General features: G+C 42.9%; 1 protein-coding gene across 5 annotated transcripts in view; it reads left to right on the forward strand.

Annotated features, from left to right (window-relative positions):
- STARD13 (StAR related lipid transfer domain containing 13) overlaps positions 1–22,796 on the forward strand; it is a 287,017-nt gene that overhangs the window by 153,866 nt on the left and 110,355 nt on the right. The window contains exon 1 of one of the 5 annotated variants that reach the window (XM_058862476.1): positions 20,411–20,848. The exons of the other annotated variants lie outside the window; for them this stretch is intronic. Within the exon in view, the coding sequence (XP_058718459.1) occupies positions 20,680–20,848 (169 nt within the window). The 5' untranslated portion in view covers positions 20,411–20,679. Of the gene's footprint in view, positions 1–20,410; positions 20,849–22,796 lie in introns of those variants that run through there. 5 annotated transcript variants of the gene reach the window in all.

The raw sequence follows: 22,796 nt of genomic DNA on the forward strand, positions 1-22,796 counted from the left end.
GTGAAATTTCTAGACTCAGGAAGGCACTGGAGCCTTGACTCTCATTCTTCTGCTTTCCCAGCTACAGTAGGATGTGGTTTTTAGTTTCAGGAATCATGAAGTCCCAGTTCTAAATTTTGTCTTATTGCTTTTTGCTTTAATTAAAAAAACCCTTCAAAATGTCCCATATTGTCATGTTTCTAGGGATTCCGAGAACTTAGATGACTTAACAATTTGATTTTGTGCAATGCTTGCCAGGCATTGGCCTTGTTTCACAGCAGTGCTTTGACTCACATTTCTCTTTTTATATTTTGTACTTCTTGGATTTCTTGAAAGACAGATGTTCTGTCTTGCTCTTCCTTTTTTCTTTGGTTTTTCTGTCATCCCGTGGCCAAATCTTGTGCTGCTGTATATCGTAACTCCTTTAAAAATCTTCTCCTTGAGTAACAATTCATTGAGAAGCCCAGCTTTCACTTCTACGTAGGCACATTTGCATAGCAAATTTAAAAAGAAAATGTGAACTTCAGGACCTGAAAAGCCAAGAAAACAAAATGCATTTTGTAAAATGTCAGTTTCAGGCTAACCCCATGATTTTAAATAAGCAATGTCTGTCTTGTGATTCTTGAAAATTTGGGTTTGGGAACATTATTTTCAATTCATTAAGAATTTGTGGTATTTTCTTTTGAGTATTACAGGCTAAAAAACATGACAGTGTAGAAGGTTCCTTGACTGACATTAGAGCATTCACAAGAAGAGTGCATTGTTGTAGCTCCTTTGCAAGTTTTGCTTACAGTTAAAAAATTAAAACATTTTGACAATCGGGCCAACCTGATGCACCGTGTACTGCAAATCAGGAAAGGCTGAATGCATGCAGATGCGTGTGCAGCAAACAGCTATGCTCCAAGTAGGGATCAGGAACACCTGGAATTCATGGCACTTGGTTCCATAAAACACCAGACTTCACCAATCAATTTAATTACTTTACAAAACAATCAATTTCACATGGAACACTCTGCCTGTCACTCCAGTAGAGGGCAGTAATTTACATACAGTAATGTCAATTAGCATGTGTACACATCGTGCGTCACTCACAGCATTAGACACAACAGCTGGTTTTATTAAGGTAGTGCAATATTCAAGGCATTCTCTGTCCTCGAGGATAGAGTACCACCCAGGAGCCTTATTTCCTGAGCTTCTGCAGCAAGACACCTAGCAATGTAGAACAAAACTTAAGAGAATTAAAGAATAAGATGTTTTCAGCTAGCATGGTGATCAAAACTAAACATACTCCACTGTGCATAAACACCAGAGGGAATTGCATTTCAATGGATCATTTCATAGAGATACTTATTTTTTTTCTTTGTGGCTGTTGAACAGTAAGTATATAGAAAAGATTTTCTATAAAACCTTTTTACAGACATCATTTTAACAGATCCAGCAACATGCTGTAGTACAGGGGAAGAGGAGGCACTGGAACTTATAAATGTTGGGGTTTTTTTAAGCTGTAAGAATTTGATTCATAATCTATTTCAAAACACTATGACTTAAAATTTATACGTAGCAAAAAGTTGTTTAAACTGTAGGTATTTCTTTAGCAGCAAGGTAAGTTCATTAACTTCAAAATAATTGCTTAATTTTATAAGTACTTCACAAATTTTACCTGTCACAGATGTAAAATAATGTGAGGATAATTAATTTCTTCTGTTGCCTGAGCTAAATGAATGGCACTGGTGGTTCAATAAACCAAGGAATGTTTTCTGGGGAGGACTGGTTTTCCATGGCATGATGAAGAAAGGCACTGAACCTTCACAGGTCATTTAATACAGAAGCACTTTAAAAGACAGCCACAAATCTGGAGTATTGTTTTTGTTGTAGAAAGAATTTAAAGGGATATTGCCTCAGAACAGTAGCATAGTTCTAATGTACCTTAGATCATGTGTAGATCTGTCTGAATTTGAGCAAAAATTAGTTTGAAATGTCTTTCTATACAGTCTTCTGTTGCTGCAATTTATGAAGAAATGTAGGGTAGCTGCAGAAAAGGATAGCTTAAGAGGATGGTCAAAGATATAAGTCAAAACCAAGGTTAGAAATGTAACTTCTCTCAGTCAATATACCAAAAAATTACACATATACACATACACGTATGTTACATACAAAAGGGGTCTTAAAGATTTAGGGACCTCCTGCATTGGTTCATAGCTTGGACTTCTCTAAAGTGTGTTGCATAGCTGTGTAAATTTGTGTTGGATTCGTTGCATGAAAGAGTGAGGACCTAAGGATTTGTCCCAACCTTTAGATTATTTTGGATGTGCCTCTCATTCCTCTTCTAAATACACCTCTTTTTTTCCCCATCCCTGTCCCCCTCATCCTGATCTGAATGCTCTTCCACAGATGCATGCTCTTTCACGGCTTATCCAGAAAAATGCTGTAGTAAATTATTTGAGACTGAGTCACTTATGTGTCAGATGGCTGCTGAAATGATATGTGAATGGCATCTCATGGTCTTGCTCATTTTAAGAGATGTCTTTAACATAAGCACAGATTTTTTTTTTAAATAAATCAATTTTACAAGGAGATTTCAGCCATTGGATTTATAGTAAGAAAGAAACTTTTTATTTATTGCATTAGAAAAACCACAGCTGGGAATGCACCCATTAATAGACACAAACAGATGGATTCTGACAAGTCTGTGAACTATTCACACTCTTCTTTAACAAATATTTTGCTACAATCCCAACTTGCAAATGTTACTTCAGAAACAAATATGTAACTAACTATCTCAAGGCAAAAACTAAAGAGTCATGAGTAACATTAAAATATTGTAATTTCATTATGCATATGGTACTCATTTGAAATTTAGGAAGTAGTGTTTTAAAACACACCCAAGTTCACTAAATGTTTTAAATTATAAATAAAGTCATAGAATCATTTAGACTAGAAAAGATCTTTAAAATCATCAAGTCCAAGCATTAATCCAGCTCTGCCAAGTCCATCATTAAACCATGTCCCTCAGTGCCACATCAACATGTCTTTTTAATACCTCCAGGGATGGTGACTCCACCACTTCCCTGGGCAGCTTCATGCCTAACAACCCTGTTGGTGAAGAAATTTTTCCTAGTATCCAATCTAAACCTTCCCTGGTGGAATTTGAGGCTGTTCCTTGTCCTGTCACTTGGGAAAAGAGTCCCAGTCTTACTATACCCTTCTTTCAGGCAGTTGTAGGGAGTGATAAGATCTCCCCTGAGCCTCCTTTTCTCCTCAAAGGACTTGTGCTCCAGACCCTTCCTCAGTTGTGTTGCCCTTCTCTGGACACACTCCAGCTCCTCAACATCCTTCTTGCAGTGAAGGGCGTGGAACTGGATATAGGATTTGAGGTGTGGCCTCACCAGTGCTGAGTGCAGGATAATCCCTGCCCTGGACCTGCTAGCCATTTGCCTTCTTGTCCACCTGGGCATGTTCTAGCTCACATCTTGCTGCTGTTGACCAGCACCCCCAGGTCCTTTTCTGCTTCCCAGCCACTCTGCCCCCAGCCAGTAGTGCTGCATGGGGTTGTTGAGACCCAAGTGCAGGACACTGCACTTCTCCTTGCTGAACTTCATACAATTGGCCTCAGCCCTTTGATCCATTCTGTCCAGATCTCTCTGCAGAGCCTTCCTGCCCTCCAGCAGATCAACATTCCCACCCAGTTTGGCCTCACTTGTAAACTGACTGAGGGTGCACTCAATCCCCTTGTCCAGATTGTCAATAAAGATACTAAGAAGAACTGGCTCCAATACTAAGCCCTGGGGAACACCACTGGTGACCAACCACCAGCTGGATGGAACTTCATTCTACACTGCCCTCTGGAGCCAGACATCCAGCCAGTTTTTTACTCAGCAAAGAGTGTGCTTGTCCAAGCCATGATCAGCCAGTGTCTCCAGAAGAGGTGAAAAGGTTTGAAAAGCTTTACTAAGCTTTACTAAAGTCTAGGTCAACAGCATCCACAGCCTTTCCCCCATCCACTAAGAGGGTCACCTTGTTACAGAAGGAGATCAGGCTGGTCAAGCAGAACCTGCCTTTCATAAACCCATGATAGCTGGGCCTGATCCCCTGGTTATCCTGCACGTGCCACATGACAGCACTCAAGATGATCCGCTCCATGACCTTCCTTCCTTCAGTGAGGTCAGGCTGACAGGCCTGTAGTGTCCTGGATCCTCCTTCTGACCCTTCTGTTAAATTGGTGTCACATTGGCTGATCTCCAGTCAACTGGGACCTGCCCAGTTATCCAGAGCTGCTGGTAAATGATGGAAAGTGGTCCAGTGAGAACTTTTGCCAGCTCCCTCAGTACTTTTGTGTGGATACTATCCGGTCCTGGACTTGTGTGTCTCTAAGTGGTACAGCAGGTTGTTGACCATTTCCCCTGGGATTGTGAGGGCTTTATTCTGCTCCCTGGCCCAGTCTTTCAGCTCAGGGAGCTGAGTACCCCATGGACAACTGGTCTTACTATTAAATACCTGAGGCAAAGAAGGCATTAAGTACTGCAGCCTTTTCCTCATCCTTTGTCACTGTTTTTCCCTTCATCAAATAAAAGGTAGAGGGGCCAGTGGTCTTCGATGTCTTCATAAACAGCTTGGATGCAGAACTTGAAGGTGTACTGTGTTTTGCTGATGATGCTAGATTGGGAGGAGCTGTTGACTTCCTCAGAGGCAGAGAGGCCCTGCAAAGATATCTTGATAGAGGGCTGGGCAATCACCAACAACATAAAGTTTAATAATGGCAAGTGCCAGATTCTTTTGTTTCCAGATGTCTAGTGAGCAGAAGTCCCCCATGACAAAAAGGGACAGTGATTTTGAGACTTTTCTCAGCTGCTTACAGAATATTTTGTCTGACTCTTCATCCTGTTTGTGTGGTCTACAGCAGACTCCCACTAGGATGTCTGCCTTCTTGGCCTTGCCCCTGATTCTTACCTATGCACACTCAACCCAATCGTCACTGTCATCAAGCCCTGGGTCATCAAAGCTCTCTCTAACCTACAAAGCTGTCCCACCACCACTCCTTCCTCGCCTGTCCTTTCTGAAGAGTCTGTAACTACTCACCGTACCACTCCAGTTGTTTGAATCATCCCCACGTCTCTGTGATGGCAACTACATCGTAGTTTTCCTGCTGCCCAGTGGCTTCCAGCTGCTCCTGTTTGTTGCCCGTGCTGTGGGCATAGGTGTAGATGCACCTGAGGTGAGCTGTTGATCTGTCATTAAGCAGAGAAGTTCCTCCACCTGGGCACCCTCCCAGAGCTGTGCTCACAGGTGCCACCCAGAAGTGGCATTGAAAGCAGGGCTCACCCTGTAGGTGGCACCTGGGTGGCAGCGTGCTCCTGCCAGAGCTGTGCCAGCCGTGCTGGGTGTGGAGCTGAGCGAGGCCGTGGCTTTCTGCCAGGGGACAGCACTGCTCCCTGGTTGGGCTGGCACTGCCTCGGCATCCCTCCTGCACATTGCTGTGCCACACCCTGGTCACCAGCGCTCCCTAAGGGCTTATTTTAAATGTGTGGCCCCCAGCCAGCTGCTGTCATGCTAGGTGTGGGTTTTGGAGGCTCAAGGCTCATCATTTCAGTTACACTGAGTTAAATCCTGGCCCCTGCCACAGTCACAGGGTGTCTGTTTAAGATGTGGAGAAGTGAGGATTTTCAGCGAAGGCTGGCACCACTTCTGTTTGTGGAAATCACCATCTGAGAGAAGGTAAATGTTCATCTTCACAATAGCTGACTAAACAAAGTAGCAAAAACTAATTATACAATATAAGCAGCTGCTAGAGAAGTTTGTAGTAAAAGAAAAATAATGGGTGGTGGACTGCTGGGTAACAGTATAACTAGTGACTCAGATGATATACTTGCAAGTAAAACCAATATGTAGTACGCATTTCAATTGCTAAACATTAATTTGTAGATTTAAAGTTTTATTCAACATCACTGTATTTCTGATATCATAGGAAAGTGAAAATGACAACTGATTCCTCTTTTCTGCGTTATTTATTACTTCATTTACTTTTATTGTATCTTCTCTTACTTTTCTCAGTTGAGAATTTTCAAGCCCCATGACAGCATTGAGCCTACCAGCTTCCATTGAATAAACTGGGAAATTGTATTACCAAAAAGAAAGTGAAAATTCAAAATGTCAGTAATCACCCTAAACATGCATAACCAAACATGTATTGAGCCTCTACGTGAATTTCTGCCACGTGGTGAGGTGTTTGGGACTCGCCCAGTTTCTTTCCTTTTACAGCTTCATTGTCACTAAAGATTTGTATCATTTGTTTTCCTGGCAGTCACTTTAAGAAAAATAAATAATATCTCTAAAATCAGCAGAAACACTCTGAATTCTGATGTAAGGGTGGCTTTTATCATCCTGACTTGATCTACTCCATCACTCCTGAACATAAAGAAACATTAGTCCACAGAGAATCAGAAACATACAGTTTTATATCAGCTTGGCAGATGAGTATTTTGGTAATCACATTTGTGTTCTCTGTCTATCCCTAAAAGCTCCAAGTGCTTTTGTTTCAGAACAAAACTGATAATTTGATTATGGTCTGAATTCAGCAGTGCGCTTAAATTATAAATTTAAATTATTAAATGTTCAAATCATATGGACTAGTCTGTTTTGTTATATTGAACTTCTAAACCCACAATACATTATTTTTAAAAAGATTATTTGTTAAATCAGTATGGTTGGATATATGGGTTCATCAGAAAGAGGAAGGTACCAGTGATGCCTTGAGAAGCAACCTGTACAAAGACAGAGTTAAAGGAATAAAGTAGGTATTTATTGCAAGGCCTTCAAAGGATGCACCTTGGGCAGTACAAGAGCCTGGCCGAGGCTACACCCAAGATGGATGTCAGATCACACATTTTCACCCTTTTGTAAGTTTGAGTCCATTTACATATTGGGGTTAATTGTCCAATTACAGCTTCAGGTTATGAAGTCTCATCCTCCCAGATTGCTCTCCTCAATTTGCTGTTGTTTATACTTTTTGGACCTGAAGCTGCAAGGGTTTAGAAGCCCTTGCTTCTTGGGCTGGAAAAGGATTGTTTTGTCTAACTACACTGTGAAGAGAGCTTGCTAACACTTTATATGAAGTCCAGAGTTATATACCAATGCAGTACAGAATCCGGAAAATACAAAAGCTAAAACTTAAGCATCACCAGAATATCCATATTTCCAGCACATAATAAAACAGAAGATACATTTTCTAATCTGATTCAAATAGAGGACAAATACATTTCAGAATCTAGGTTAGACAAGACACCACCAAATAAAACTGACTCTGAAACATCTGGTTTGTTTTATACAAAACCATAAACATGCGTAATTACTAAATGGCCTAAGCTGTTTCTTTGGAAGGCACCCTAAAAAACAAGGACAGCAGGACAAGTGTTTACAAAGCCAAGGCATATACATTAATCATGGCATGGCAGCATTTTAAAGAAACTATCAAATTCAGAGGGATTATAAAACAGCTGGGATGAATTGTAGGTAGGAACTGTTTTAAATCTCTGGATTCTAGGTCACAGTAGAGGCTGTAACACAGAGCACTCACTCGCTCTTGTACTCTTTTGAGTTGCTTTCTCTTAAGGGAGAATCCTGACTTGTAGAGGGCTGGAACCATTATCTGTTCTTTAATGGGAAGCATCAGTTGGTGCAGTCATTAGGGATCTTGAAACAGGGAAGAAGTTTATTGCTGTGACAGATCGGGCACCATATGGAAGGAAGTAAGATGTTCTCCAGAGACAGATTAAGTTTTTGCCAAGGCATTTTACTGAAATTTTGGAAAATAAACAGGTCATTAATTGACTCCAGATTTAGCTACTGCAAATTGTGCAAAGATGTTGCAAACCAGATGCTTTCCCCTGTTTGTTTTTACAACCCTTTCTATTTATAGATGCCCTTATTTGATGACTTACTTCTTTAATAGAGGGCATTGTTTTGCACCGGAAGTCTCATCTCGGTTTTGCCAGTCAATGCCTGACTAAAACATACATGTTCACACAATTGCAGGGATAAAACACTCAGCAATAACATAAGTAGGAAATAGCCAGTAGGAAGAAGTTAACATTTAATTCTTCCCTGGGTTTCATAGCACATAACAGTTTCCAGCCGTTCTCTATGCAGACCCTGCTAGTGAAATAGTAGATGCAAAGACTCCTATCCCAAGGACAGCATCCTTAGACTTGTCTTGCCAATGAAGGTGTGAATACAATCCATGTTGGCATTTCTCTGGCTTCCCAAGCTGTGTGACACAGATATTGATGTACCTGTCAGTCCTGTGGGAGCATAGCTTCAACTTTAACTCCAGATTTAGGATGAATCCCAAAATGGAAATGTAGCAGCCAAGTCAACTAAGCTGTACCAACTGACAGAAATACTTGAGAAAAGAAATACTCATTCCTTTTCCACTCAGGCTTCTTTTGGTCTTCAGAATGCAGGCTCTATTTTATGCTCTATCCACACAATCTTGATTCATGTTATAAATAACATACAGAGTGAAAAGCATCTGCCCTGACTTGAAAGCAGTGAGTCTAGTGGGGATGCCTTCTAAAAGGACTGAGTTAGTCGCACCAGGTCCTTTACAGTCAAGACAGAAATAGGTACCTCTGAAAGCCAGTCCTGTCATCCTGAAGTAGATGTGTGAGACAAGGGGAATGAATTGCCCTAGGATGGTGCTTATTTCTTGCCATAATCCTAGCCAAGTGACAGCACCAAAGACCTGCTTGCAGTGACAGACTGGGAAAAGCCATCTCTTCAGCTGCCACCTAAGTGCCTTTGATATGGAAATCAGTGAGCCACTAGCAGTGCTGAAGTTTAATTTTAGAGACTGCTGCTCATAACATCTCTGGTTTCATTATAAGCTACCTGCTCAAGTCAGCAAAGCAGGAGAAGGAGCTGATGAGACACCTGAGACTTCAGTGGCACTTGTACATGCACTTAAAGGTACATGATTTGACAGTAACCTGCCAGTGTACCTGAACCTTGCATAAGTGTATTTCTTAATTTCCAGTTTATTCTGGAGAGGCAGATTGGGAATTATACATCTTCAGAAGACATTTTTAATTCATTGTAATAAAAGCTGTGTGATTTTACTTGTGAACCCTAGCAGGCTTAGCTAAGCAACAGGGGCAGCAACCATGCAGAATTCATAATGCATGTTTTAAACTGCATTTCGAGGTTCACTTTTCAAACTAGTAGGTAGTTATTTGATGTATGAATATTTATTTTACTGTGCCCGTGGTCAGCACAAAAGGCTCAGGTGTCCTGATTTTCACAACAGCTGCTAGTGAATGCCTAGGAAAGATTATAACATGACAAGTTTATGGTATGACCTCTTAGCTTCCAGGTTTCATTAAACAGTTCTTTGCTGGTGTTGTTAACAGGGCTGCCAATTAGGAGCAAAGTAAACGGGAGGTTTATGATGTGACTCTGCACTTCCTAGCTGAGCTACACCTAAGTTTGTGAGACACACTGACTGTTTCCTGTTTGAAATGTTCTGCAGACGCGTAATCCCTCACAGCACAATTGCTATTTTAAAAAGTTATTTTCATGTCATTCCCAGGTGTCATGGTCAGAGTTGCCTCCATGTCACTAGTCTGAGCAAAGTGAAGCGCCACTAATCTGAGCGAAGTGGGAACAAAGTTTATTTTTAAAGCAATACAGGCTTGCTAGTGGCTTGAAAGCAAAATATTCAGAACTCCATTTGGTTTTAATTTATCATCCAACCTATTATGTTTGGTAACATGTTAGGAACCAGTGAGGATGTTATTTGTCATAAGCTTCCCAGGACATAAAAGGATAAAAAATAAAGGCTGAAATACATGAATCTTTGCTTCATTCTTTTGCAGTCCAAGAAGAGAGTACATACAAAGTACTTTAAAGCCAATTCCAGTCTCAGCTACATACATGCAAATCCTGAGCACTTACAGGGTATACAATGAATTTCTGGCTTGGAGTAAAAGAACTCCACAGCAGCATGGTTTGGAAACTTCTTTCAGGACCCAGTTTTGCCTTAATTTCATGTCTCTGTAGCTAAGAACAGCACTGCCCTGTCAAAATCTGATGGAACAAGAGGAAAAAGAAATTGGCAAATAAACAGGACCAACCTTCTTCACAAGTCAGGTGCAATTTCAGTTTTGCAATATTTGTTGCCCAACTTGAGATACTTCAAAGAGGTCTTATGTCCAGACTGAGGAAACCAACCTTCCCAGAAAGTCAGAGCTTTTCAAGTGTCATGGAAAATAGACCCAAGATGAGTCGTTCCTTTTGAAGATTTTGGCCAAGGAATTTTTCCAGTAAAACTACATTCCATAAACATGGAGCAACACCTTAAGTAGACAACAACAAATGAGGAACACCATGAGGTTGACTTGAAACAGAGCTGTATATTCAGACAGTGGGACAGGGAGAAAGCCTGTAAGAAGGATGTGATAGGATGCCAGAATAAACATTAGGGCAGACAGCAGTATTTTCATCACTCTGTAATTGAGAGAGTAAAAAGAAATTTGCAGCTGGAATGGAACTTATCAACCAACTCTCTTGGTGTGCCTATTTCGAGCAGAAGGGGAATCAACAGAGGAAGAGTCTTGGTAAGTGGCTGCTGGAGGAGGGTGTGCAAGGGAGTGTGTGAACTAGAGAGGGGAGAAGGGAACTACACCTGTACTGGGGACTGGTGGAGAAGAAAGGAATGTTTGCTGGAAAATAGTTCATCTTGCCTGCATTGCTGCAGGTTTTAGCCTTTTTCTGGCCCTTCCTGTACACTGGAAGCATTCTCCAAAGGCAGGTTAAGGGGGAAGAAAGCTGTAGGCTGCCTGCCCTTTTTCAGAAGGAGCAGCATAGTGGCTGGACAGGGAGCTCCAGGAAGCCCTTTCCTCTCTGTTGCTTGTGCTATTTGGTGGGTTTCCACTCTGTAAAAAAATCCAACAGCCTGCAGCTTTATCCAGTGAGACACATCAGCTCTGTGGTGTGTATGTAGCACAGTGCAAAAATGTGAGTGAAAAGAAGTATGCAAGAAATTTGGAGTCTAAAAATTAAATGCTTAAATTATGCATGGAGCAGTTGGTTGCTAGAAGACAAAAAATTCTGTCCAGGGACTTGTCCAGTTCATAAATATCAATATTGTAAACTGTCCCACTACTGTTTTATTGTGGAAGTTCTGCCAGGAATTATTGTGGGGATTTGTTTGAGCTTTTTTATTTTTCTTAATTAAAAAAAAAAATATATATATGTAATTTATACTCCTAAATTTTATGATATGAAGAAATAATTTGGGATTAAAAGCTATAGGCATCATGCTTTCTGCTCTAAACATACAGGTCTATACACAACACTTGCTATGGGTTGTGCTAAATTCTAGCTTTGGGTAAGGAATAAATGATCCATGCATGTCTCATATTCCCCCAGCTTCTTTATTTGTGAGGTTGCTAATCAGACACCAATGTGGCTGATATTATGCAGCCAGATAAGTGTGCAGGTGTGTTGGTCACACTTGCTGTGAGGTGGTGGCTCAACCTTAAAGCTGGGACTTTGACCAGATTCTCTGTTGTATTGGGCCTTTGTCCTGGTTCTTGTGACCTGGGGAAGGGAAGAGAATGCCATGTGCACCATGTTCTGCAGGGCACGGACAGGCCCATGCCCCCACCCCACAGCGACAGATCTCAGTGCTGTACTCAGTGCTCCAGCTCGCCCTCGCAGCAGCAGCAGCAGCACAGAACTGCCATGTGTCACGCCAGATGTCCCCACACTGCACCAGGGACAGTGGTTGCCACAAGGCTTAATCCAGTTTGCTGTGTTAGGGAGATGGGACAGGCAGAACATGTCACCAGCCTCTGCAGAGGACATCCCTCTCCAGGAACAGTTGCTACCCCACCATAACCTAAACCTTCCCCATGCATCAGCCAAAGCCCCAGCTGTCCTGGGTCTCCAGGAAGAATAACCAGCAAAGGGATGGCTTTGCCATACCTAGTGGCTGTCCTGGTGGTGATGGCTTGGGGACTGTAGACTAAAAAAAGAGCAATTCCAACTGTCAGTGATCAAAATACTTTATATGTATCCTACAGAGTACTTCCCTGCGTGCAAGGCTGCAGTCCAGCCCTAGAGTCCAGACTCAGTTTATTGGTTTGTGCACATTGTTCTGCAGAGCCACATGTACAACCCTTCACCCTTGTTACACAGAACTGATAAGATCTGATAACATGCATTTAATAGACATATTAGGAAATCTCTGGCATTCTGCAAGTTCAGGCAATAAGTGTCTCATCTGAGGGAATCCACTACAGGTGGAAGATCATTTTAAAGGGTATTTATTTTCTCCTTAGCTCATGCAGTTACAATAGATTTTGGCCTGCTTCTAGTGGACTGATATTGCATGTAAGAAAAATTAATCTTTCTACAAAATTGTGTCTCTTTTTTTACATATAGGTACCAAAATAGTTAAGAAAGGCAAGGATTACTGTTATCAGTCAGCAAACTGGTGTGCAGAGACAGGTTATACAACTTCCCGGAAGTCTTCCAGCAAGTCACTGCCAGCTAGTCCTGTACGCTAACCATCGTGTCTGTCTGCCTTACTGGGCCAGAGGCTGAAATCATGCAACAAGTATTCATTGATTTCAAGGAGCCTGGAGAATTTCATGTTCCCATACACCAGTCCCCTGCTGCTGTATTTGAAATACTGTTGCCAATTATTCTGTTCTGACTTGTTTTTTAAAATCTTTTACAAAATCTGTCTTTGGCATTGGTTCTCTAGATCAGAGAGAGGGGAAAAAAATCTGTCAAAACCAGATCAAAACTTGAATATTTCATCTCTTGCCCATTTGATCATAATAGTACTGGAGTCCTGTTGGAAAGAAAATAAATAGCAAAGCCCTTACCTGAAGTCGGCAAAGGCATGAACCTTCAGCTCAGGTAGGAATGTTTGTCTGTGAGTGAGTGATACCAGCAGTAGGGTTGTGTGGGGATTTACAATGTATTTGGATAACTATAAGAAACTAAGTTTATCTAAACACTTCTTTACCTTATCAGTGCGTTATCCAAACACTTTGTTAGAGAGACTGTGAGATTAGGATGTGTGTAAGCCCACCACTACTTAAATATATTTACAGAGTTCCTGTGGGTTTAGTATTAGGAACCCATGTATAGATTCAGCAGATGGAGTTGCACTAAGGGTATGGAAACTACTTTTAGCTCATTTCTGTCATAATACTCTCCAAATACTTTAGCAGAGGAGGTCTGCTGCCTGAAATGTCTTCCTTTCTTTTGAGCTTCATTACCCAAATGTGTTTTTTCCTTAATTTGCTGTTGAGAACCACTGTCTTTAGGGACTTTACACAGTGTGGGATGCTGGCTATTCCTGGTTTGTGAAGAGTTCAGCTAAGGCCAATGGAGTCTCTATTCATATGCTGGTGTGGTTTTACTGAGGAAAAGTGTTTAAAAACTGAACAGGACTGAGACCATAATGCCGAAATTAGCAGTCAGGCACTGGATGAAACAACTGACCCCTTCCAATGATCTTACCAACAATCCAGGAGCTCCTGGTCCCTTTTAAGCCCCTGGGAGAGCAGAAGAGACAGAGAGGTCACATCCTCTGAGCCCGACATTGTGGCCAACAGACTAGCAGCTTACACTTCACCAGAAAATGTGACAGGAGGGCACAGACAGGCTGTGCCCAGGGAAATACTGTCATTCCTCAGGCTGCAGCCACAGACCACAGGAGCAGTTATTTTGATGCATTTATGCACTAGCAGTGCTGTTAGGAGCCCACATTTACATGCGCCATGGGGTGGTACATCTGGTTAGCTCAGGTGAGAATACAGACTGCCCACTCCTGCTCAGAACAGGCCCAGTGGGGTGGCCACAGGTCAGACCAACCCAGTATCATGTGTTGGCCAGTGGGCAGATGCAGCTATTTTTGGAAAAAACATAATGCTGGGATAGGCATACAGTGATTTTGTACATGCTGTATATCCTACCTGCATTCACGTGGTTCAAGGAGGTTCTAAGCCATGAGCTGGAATTTTGTGCTTAATGACCCTTGCTGAATTTTTCTTCCAGGGATTTTATCTTTTTTTGAATTCTGCTAACTTCTGGCAACCACAGTATCCTCTAACAATGACTTCCAGGGGTCAGCTATGCATATATGGAGAACTGTTTATCTTCATTCATTTTGAAGCTACCTCCACTTATGCTCCCAACTTTATCCACTGTGAGAAAAGACCTCTTAATTACCTAACGGTGGGCAGACATTTGTAATAGTGTAACCGTGTTTGTTGGTTTGCACTCAATTACTTTTCCAAAAAGTTTTAAAATCCACTTTGCTTTATTTTTGTTCCTACTGAGCACTTGTATTGGATTTTCATAAGGCTATCCAAGATCTGTTTCCTTAGTGATAACAGCTCCATTAAATCTCATCACTGTGCACTGTGTTATCTTTAGGGTTCTTTTTGTCCTGTACATTTATCAGCTCTCAAAAGCTAAAATTTTAAGGCCTTCTTGGTCAATATTGTAGTAAACACCTTCAATGTTTACAATTTCTGTTTTGACTGACAGGCTAATTTGGTATCATCATTATGTTTTGCCAACTCATTATTCGTTCCCATTATAAAAACCATGTATGGATAGTGAACAAAACAGGTTCCAACACTAATGTCTGTGTGAATCCTCTGGGAACCTAATCCCATTGTGAACACAGATTATTTATTACTACTTTTGTTTCCTGTCTTTAAGCTGTCATTAAACCAGAAGTGGCCTTTTCCTTTTTATCTGTGATAGCTGAGGTTCTTTATGATTGCTTGGTAAAGGATCTTGGAGAAGCCTTTATCAAATCAGTTACTATTCATTTTGCTTATTTAACATCCTGAGCACCTCCACAGGAGAACTGATGAGATGAATCACACTTTCTTGCCTTGACCCTCATCTTCCTGGCTTTTTGCATGTGTCTTTATTCCCATAAATTTGCCTGAGTGGCTGGTCAGTCAGTCACCTCCCTGCCATCCTTTTGTTCCCTAAATGTATTACTGTTGTACTCCTGCACATCATTTCCAATTCTCTGTTTCTGTGCTGTGACCAGGCCACTGATGTTCTTGTAATCAGGACGTATTTTATGTAGCAGTACTATCCATTGAACATGTGGGTCTTAAAATGCAAATGGATATTCCTCTGGTGCTGGAACAGGGACAGTGGAAGAGAAGAAAAGGATATAATGTACTATTCAGAAGCCTCATCTCCTAGTTTGAAGTTTGTCTTCAAGGGTGTGTGTGAGCCTGTCTCTCATGCATAAGAAGCTCAGCGTAGCAGTGTTCATTTTTAAAACTCACGATCAGACAGTTGACACAGCAGCTGACTTTCCTCCAGAACACATCAGTATCAGGCTCTCCAGTGAAACAATCCTCTGTTGTAATTCCGTGCCGCTATTAGCCGTCTCCATCTCGCTTCCTGGCGATGTAGAAATCTCACATAAACTATTTTCCTTTTGCCCCGGTCTGATTCCTGGCAGCCCCAGCACAGATGGGCTGCAGAGCCTCGGCGCCCCAGCACAGCCTCGGCAAAAAAGTCGAAGTGCCACTGAGCCAGAGGGAAGTATTTCTGGCTGCTCTAGAGTCCTGCTGTTTCATGCCCTGTATTGAAAGAGTTTGCAGCCTGTAGTAATCCCAGCAAACAACTCTCAAACAAATGTCTATGTTCAAACATAAAACATTTTTCCTAAAGAGCAGGCAATGAACTTTAGCTTTTAAAAGTCCTGGTCCCAGATATAGGATTCAAAACACATGAAGTAAGTGACACCTTCCTCTTAGACACATCTTTGGGTTCCCTGCATGTGAATTTTTGATCTTGAATTTGAGAAAGGAGAAACTGCCTGTACTTAGCACATGAGCTGCTGTGCGGGCATCTGTAAAGGCAGAGACAGGCAAAAAACATAAGATGTGTGGATAGGATAGGGATATGTGGATAGGACTTCAGTACCCAGGATATACTGCATATATAAGGCCATAATCCAGCAAACTGAACTATTCTTCTACCTGCAGAATTATAGAAGGGAGTCCAGAGATCAGAAAGTTGAAAGCAGATGACAGTTTTTTTTCTTCTGTGACTTGAAAACAGGAGTTTCCTGCTTCTTCTAACTACATGTCGCTAATGTTAATAACAAATGTGCTCCTCTAGTGGATAGGAAGCTGTTTTGTTCTCACAGAACCAGTGCTTTCTAATGAAGAGAGGCCATCAAGTTGCCATTAAATTTTAGATGTGAAATAACGAGATAAGTGCAACTAACAATAAAAGGGAAATGGGTCACTTCGGGAAGATCAAGTGGCTGATTACTGTGTGAGAACAGCAGGTTCAATCCAAGCCTGGAGAATGCTGTGCCAGGTACAACATCACAGACCTATTTCACAACTCACTGCAGGGTGTGCATTCTAAGATGTAAATCAGCAGTCCTGTTTTATATATAGACATTTATTTATTTGTTTGTTTATTTATTTATTATTCATTTGTTTACTTATTGACATTTATTTATAGGAACACAAATGTGAAAGTGCTGTTCATCTGAATTTATCCTCAACTATACCACTGCAGCACGGCCTCATGGAGTAATACTCTTAAGGCCAAGGTGGTATGGAGAAACTCACACTGTTGTCTTGCCCAGCAAAGCCAACCATAAGTAGATAGCTTGTTCTCAGATATATTTTAGCATTTCTAGAGTACATTGTGTTGTTTTCTCCAGCTGATGTCAGCACCCCACTCACAGTGAAATGGAAGCAGATCTCAAGTACTGCTTGAGATACTGCAGTATCTATGGGCAGCCCTGCGGTGATTTTTCCTGCCAATAGTTTACTCCTCCTTTCTCATATTAAATGCCATTTCAGGGAGAAAAGGTAGTAGAGACACATAATCAGTTAACAGAAATGAAGTGTTGCAGTTCTGCCTGTGAATGCATACAGAGAAGAAAGAGTATGACTTCTTGGGCTGACTTTGCCAGTTATACTAAGTCCATGCAGTCATCAGAAGCTGTATGAATAAGCTTTTAACTAAAGATTCCTCATATCCCAGAGTATTTCAGTATCCATCAAGTCACTGATTGTCATGTTAGATGTGACACGTGGTTATTATACTACAGATATCAGTGTGGACATTTCTGGTTAGTTAAAAAACAACACTAATTCCAGACATGGTTTTATGAAGGAATCTCCTTTCCTGCATGGATCAGTCACAGCATGGGAGCATGGCGTTGGGTTTTCATCTTATGGGCTGTGCTTCTGTCAAGACTGGCAACAATTTCAGGTGTATGCTGCAGCTCCCTCATAGTCCTTGTAAAATGCACGAGGAAGCTTTTATATTGAAGTGCTTCTGTGAGATGCATTAGCATGAAGTTCAGTGTTGCTCTATTAACTATTCCAGAAACAGTCTGTAGACTGAGACTGAAATATTAATTAGTGCTATTATGTAACAACTTAGATTTCTGTAGTACTTCTTGTCTGAGAGGTTGATGGCCAATGGGGTTTCCTCATCTGAGTGACACATTTTTGAAAATAAACAGTGAGTGTCAAGGCAGTCACCAAACAAGGATAGTAATTTTAAAAGTATGCAAAGAGGGCTACTTCTTTCTTTCGCCATGCACAACTTCAAGCACAGGAGCTTTCAAACACGCACCACAGACCAGCTAACTCTTGTTGTTTCTTGTTTTATTTGACTACTATGCAAGTACTGGACTGAAGCCAAAGAATTCAGCTTCGGCACAGGCAGCGCTCATCAGCACTGAGCCTGGGGCAACCCTCTGGCTCTGAAGTTGTGTTTGGACCCTCATGTCTGGAAGGAAAGTCATCATTCTGCAACAGAGGCTTCTTATTCTGTCCTTTGTGACCTCTGAGATGAGCAGCTGGGAAGCTGGCAGGACAGCTCTGCCCTGTTGCCTTACCCTCTGATGGGGACATGGGAAGGATGGGCAGCAGTGGGGACACTGAGACTGGAACCCTGCTATCAGACAAGACAGACATATACAATATCTGGGCTTGCTGAGCCCAGTGGACTTGTTCACTAGTATGTACACCTTACTTAGGCTTCTGCCGTGGTTTTTGTTTCTTTGGATTGGCTTTTGAAGCATTACCTTTCTCTTAAACTGCTTCCTAGACTTTGGAAGTATTTCAGGGAAGAATGTAGAATCCTGTTAGCTGAAAAAGTCAATGCACTCTCCAACACAGAAAGAAATCTTTCTGAATATTTAAGCAGAGTGGTGTTAAATGTTAATACTTGCTTTACATTAGCAATAGCATATTTTAAATAGAATTAGATCAAAGAACTGTAAGTTAATCAAGTAAGAATTTCCCTGCACAGAGGTAGTGTCTCACTGGATAAACACTGTGCCTGTGACCCTGACTTTGGGGGTCTCTGGGATATTTTTTCCTGAAAAGATGGCAGCAAAGTGGCTGACACACTGGCTTGGAAAGCTGGGGTAGGAATGGGAGCCATCTCTTCTCTGCTGCTCAGGCTGTCTCTGCTCACAGCTGTGAAACAATCCTACCTCTTCGCTTTGCACAGCAAGGCAGAGAGGAGACTGGTCAGTCCTACTGCCTGTCTGCCAGTGCCCAGCCCTGTTTGGGAGTATAGATGGTAGTGGAGCCATGTCTGTCTGCTCTTGAGTTTGAAGTCTCTGCTTGGAGTCTCAGAGAAGACCATGCAGCCATACTTGGAGCAAAAAAGCAGCACGTACAGCACTTGCAGGTGCTGTTAATGGTAATAACAGGTAATGGAGCCTTCCAGTCTACAGCATTCATTTTAAATTTCTAGTACCTGGAATTATATTTCTCCATTTTATGGCACTGTACAAGTCTCACATAGATGAGGAATAAAATTCATAAGGTGTAATGAGAACAGATTGCATCGCAGTAAAACTGTGCCCTAAGGGGGTTTGCATGGAGCAAAATTTTAATGAATAATTGTGAACAAGAGCTGTCCTTCACCCTCTCACATTTAGGTGACTATGTCTGCCCTGTCCCGTGTGAAGAATCAGGTTTCAGGCAGTGCCACCTCATGGCCCTGCCCTGGTCAGCATCTGTGAGGCAGAGAATGGGAGGAGGGCTCCACTGTACCATGATGTGTTGTGAGATATTGTTGGCCTCAAGGCTGGAGAACAGGACACAGACAATAATGTCACCTCAGGTGGATGTCCAGGTAGAGTTTCGGGAGGTCAAGATCCCCCATGGATTAGGATGGGGGTTGAGCCCCTTATGCCTGAGGCTTGCAGCCACTCCAGTAGTGCTGGTCTCATGGGAAGGGGCATGATGGTGGCAGCATCATTCCTGAGCTGTGATTCTTGGAAATCACTCATTTCCCATGATTTTTAGAAATCAGCACACACTCGGGGTGTACTAATCCAAAATACTGGTATTTTAAAATACAATGAAATATTATTTGACTGGGAGGGAATTTTCCGTATATTTTCACTCAGATTTGCTGCCCACCTGTTGATAAAAATGGGAATGTTCTGTTTTGGTATGATTAATTTAAGAAATAGCATCTTCTGCTAACTCAGTTGATATGTGAGGATAGAATGAGAACCCATGCCCCTCTGTTTGCTGAAAACCAACAGCAACACAAAAGTGTTATGGCAAGGAACCTGAATAACAGAGAACCTCTCCATCCCCTTTCCTTCATCCAGGCTGTGACCAGTTCTTGGTAGCATTAATGTTAGGTACTCTTGGGTTTTGTTTACTGCTGAGTGACTGCTGCTAGGTTTTGTTGAATTTTTTGCATCCCAAGGGCTCCGCTTGTTCCAGTGCTCGTTGTACCGTGAGGTTTTGGAGATTCAGACAGCCCTTCCGTAAACGAACTTTTTCTTGGCAAACAGGGGTATGATTTTTAGAAAAGTAAGCGAGGGCATCTCCAGAGATGAGTCAACAGCGGGGCAGCGTAGAGCAGAGGAGAAAAAGGTTTTCGACAGCCCTGAATACTCTAAAACACGCATTCTCGAGCATCTTCAACTATTTCTTCTTTGCTTTCTGAAGCGACCCGGTGCAGCCCCTCCGTGCTGGGTAAACTCCGGCCAGCCGAGAGGCTCCGGGGACGGGCTGGGGCTGGAGCAGGCTGGGCCTGGGACCGGGACCGGGACAGGCTGGGGCTGAGGCAGGCGGGGCTGGACCGGGTCAGGCTGGGACCGGGACAGGCTGGGGCTGGGGCAGGCGGGGCTGGACCGGGTCAGGCTGGGACCGGGACAGGCTGGGGCTGGGGCAGGCTGTGCGGGGCTGGGACTGGGACAGGCTGGGGCTGGGGCAGGCTGTGCGGGGCTGGGACTGGGACAGGCTGGGACTGGGACAGGCTGGGGCTGGGGCTGGCTGTGCGGGGCTGGAACTGAGGCAGGCTGGGGCTGGGGCAGGCGGGGCTGGAGCGGGTCAGGCTGGGACCGGGACAGGCTGTGCGGAGCTGGGGCTGGCTGTGCGGGGCCGGGGCTGTGTGCGGGGCTGGGGCAGGCTGGCTGTCCCGCTCCGCAGGCTCACTTCCACAGGCTGCTCTGGGAGCGATTGGCCCGCGCGGATCATGTGGGAGAGAGCCGGAATCCCGAGCTGTAGTAGCTCTTGGCACTCCTTTTTCGTTTAAAGCGCTCGCTGCCCGCAGCTCCCTGGGGCTTAGAGCCTCCCCGCTTGCCTTGCCCTGAGCGCGGCGCCTCGGGACGGCCGGGGCCAGCCGGGGGCAGCGGCGATGTTGAAGCAGGTGCCCCGGGCCGCGGGCACCGCCTGTTTCTACCTGAACGCCGTGTCCCCCGAGGGCCAGGAGCTCTTCTGGCGCTGCGATCCGCCCGCCCGGCGCCCTCCCTACAGGACCAGCAGGATTCTCGCCCGTCACCAGCTGGTGACGAAAATTCAGCAAGGTGAGTTGCTGGCAGCAGCGCTCCGTGGCCCGGCGTTGGCGCAGGGTCTGCAGCTCTGCTCTTTCGTAAGAGAACAGGTTTTAGTGCCTCATGTTTCAGGCTCGTTTCCTGTCTCTATTCCAAACTAATCTGGCTAGAGACAGGGTTTGAAATAGTCGTTCTTACCTCTCTGTTTCCACACATACACGCATGCACCGACAACCAGGAGACAAACACTAGTGCATGATTAGCGATTGAAGTGAATTACCTTTTAATCATAAACTACTGTGGTATCTTAGGTGCTGAACTTCGTCTTGTCTGACTGTCTGAGCAGTTACTGGCGCCAGTCCATCTGCTCTGAGTGCTACAGGTCAAACTTGCCCATGGTAACCCAATTAAGAAAGACGCAGAAGTCCAGTGTGACTGGAAGGAGGCAACTGGGATAATATCTTTTGGAAATAAATGTGTGTAACTGTCAGGGCATTACAAAATCTGTCCCATAGCCTTAAAAATAATCACTGACTTGGCCTTTCTGTAGCTGCTTAAGCAGTTATCTAAGCAGTCATTACAAATGTATCGATTTGTTTTTTCTGTGTCTGTCTCTGGCGCTAAAACTAAACGCAGATTTGCCTCAGAACAAATCCTTTGGCCTGTGTACACAATTTAAAATCATCTTCACAATGGCTAATGCAAAGATAAAAACCCTAACCAACTGTACCGATTTTTCTGGATTAAAAAGCAAATCAATACATAGTTTTGTATTGATTATGGTTTTGTATGGAATTTCAAGAACACCAGTTTCCAAAGTGGATGTGGTCCTACATGCAGAAAAATGTCATGTTGAAAAAAGAAAAATCCTGATGATGATGGACAGCTTGCAAAAAGGGGTTTGATTCTGCTAACTAGAGGCAGGCATAGAGATAACATCATTTACTGTCTTATCTGGCAGATATCACATCAGTTGGTGTGAGGTTTTGACCAGCAGCAGTTAAATGGAGTGGCTATTTCTGTGTGTTGCTTTCCAGGGGGATTCTTTACATCTCTGGCTGTCAAATTCTGGCAGAAGTACAGAATATAGTGATGAAATTTTATTGCATTTATAAAGAAAACAGTGCTTAATTCTTTGGCCAGATTTAAAAAGATGAAAAAGATAGTTTCTGTGGCAATTAGGAAAATGTGGTTGTTTCCAAGGCAGTCTCAGGAACTGGTCATGTTTGAAGGATACTGGTCCTCACTGCAGCTCTGATTTCAGGAAGGATATGATGTCATTCTGCGTACCCAGTGTATGGCCTGGATTGAATGGAAAGAAAGGGTAATTTATTTCTCTACAGGTTTATTTGAAAATGTTTTGGGTGCAGTGCTAGTACCAACTTAGTGTTCAAACAGCATTAACTGAGGATGTGGTGGATTAACATCTCTTCTACCTGTCATGGTGCTGTTTAGCATTCTCTCTTGTAACCTGTAATCTGTCCAGGACAGCCAGGGCTGCCAAAGCCAGCCAGTGGTGCTGAGACTTTGGAGAAGCTGTATGGTGAGGAGTTTCAAAGTTGTAACTCTTCTTCCTGCAACTTGTTGGATGGATGGTCTGTCTGTGGTCAATGACCTCTGTTCCTCTTTTACAGCTTTCCAACCTGTTCTACACAGACCTGTGGGAATTACATTTGTATAGTACCTTGATCATGTGATGTATATTACTGCTCAGTATATAAAATATTTATGTATTTTGGGTCACTAAGAATAAATGCATTGTTGCTTCCTTCATTTCATTTATTGATGGAAGCTGGGGACAGGATCCACTGTTGGTCAAGTGTCAGTTCATTAGCAGTAAGGAAATTATATGTGCAGATAGATGCTGATTTCTATCTATAAGCCCATATGTAGGTAGATACGCATCTAGTGCAAAACCAAGGCACACATTTTTTCTACAGTGCCTCAAGTAATGATTAATAATTTTTATACAATTAGTTGT

Source organism: Poecile atricapillus, chromosome 1 (genome assembly GCF_030490865.1).
Source record: "Poecile atricapillus isolate bPoeAtr1 chromosome 1, bPoeAtr1.hap1, whole genome shotgun sequence".
Lineage (NCBI taxonomy): Eukaryota > Metazoa > Chordata > Aves > Passeriformes > Paridae > Poecile > Poecile atricapillus.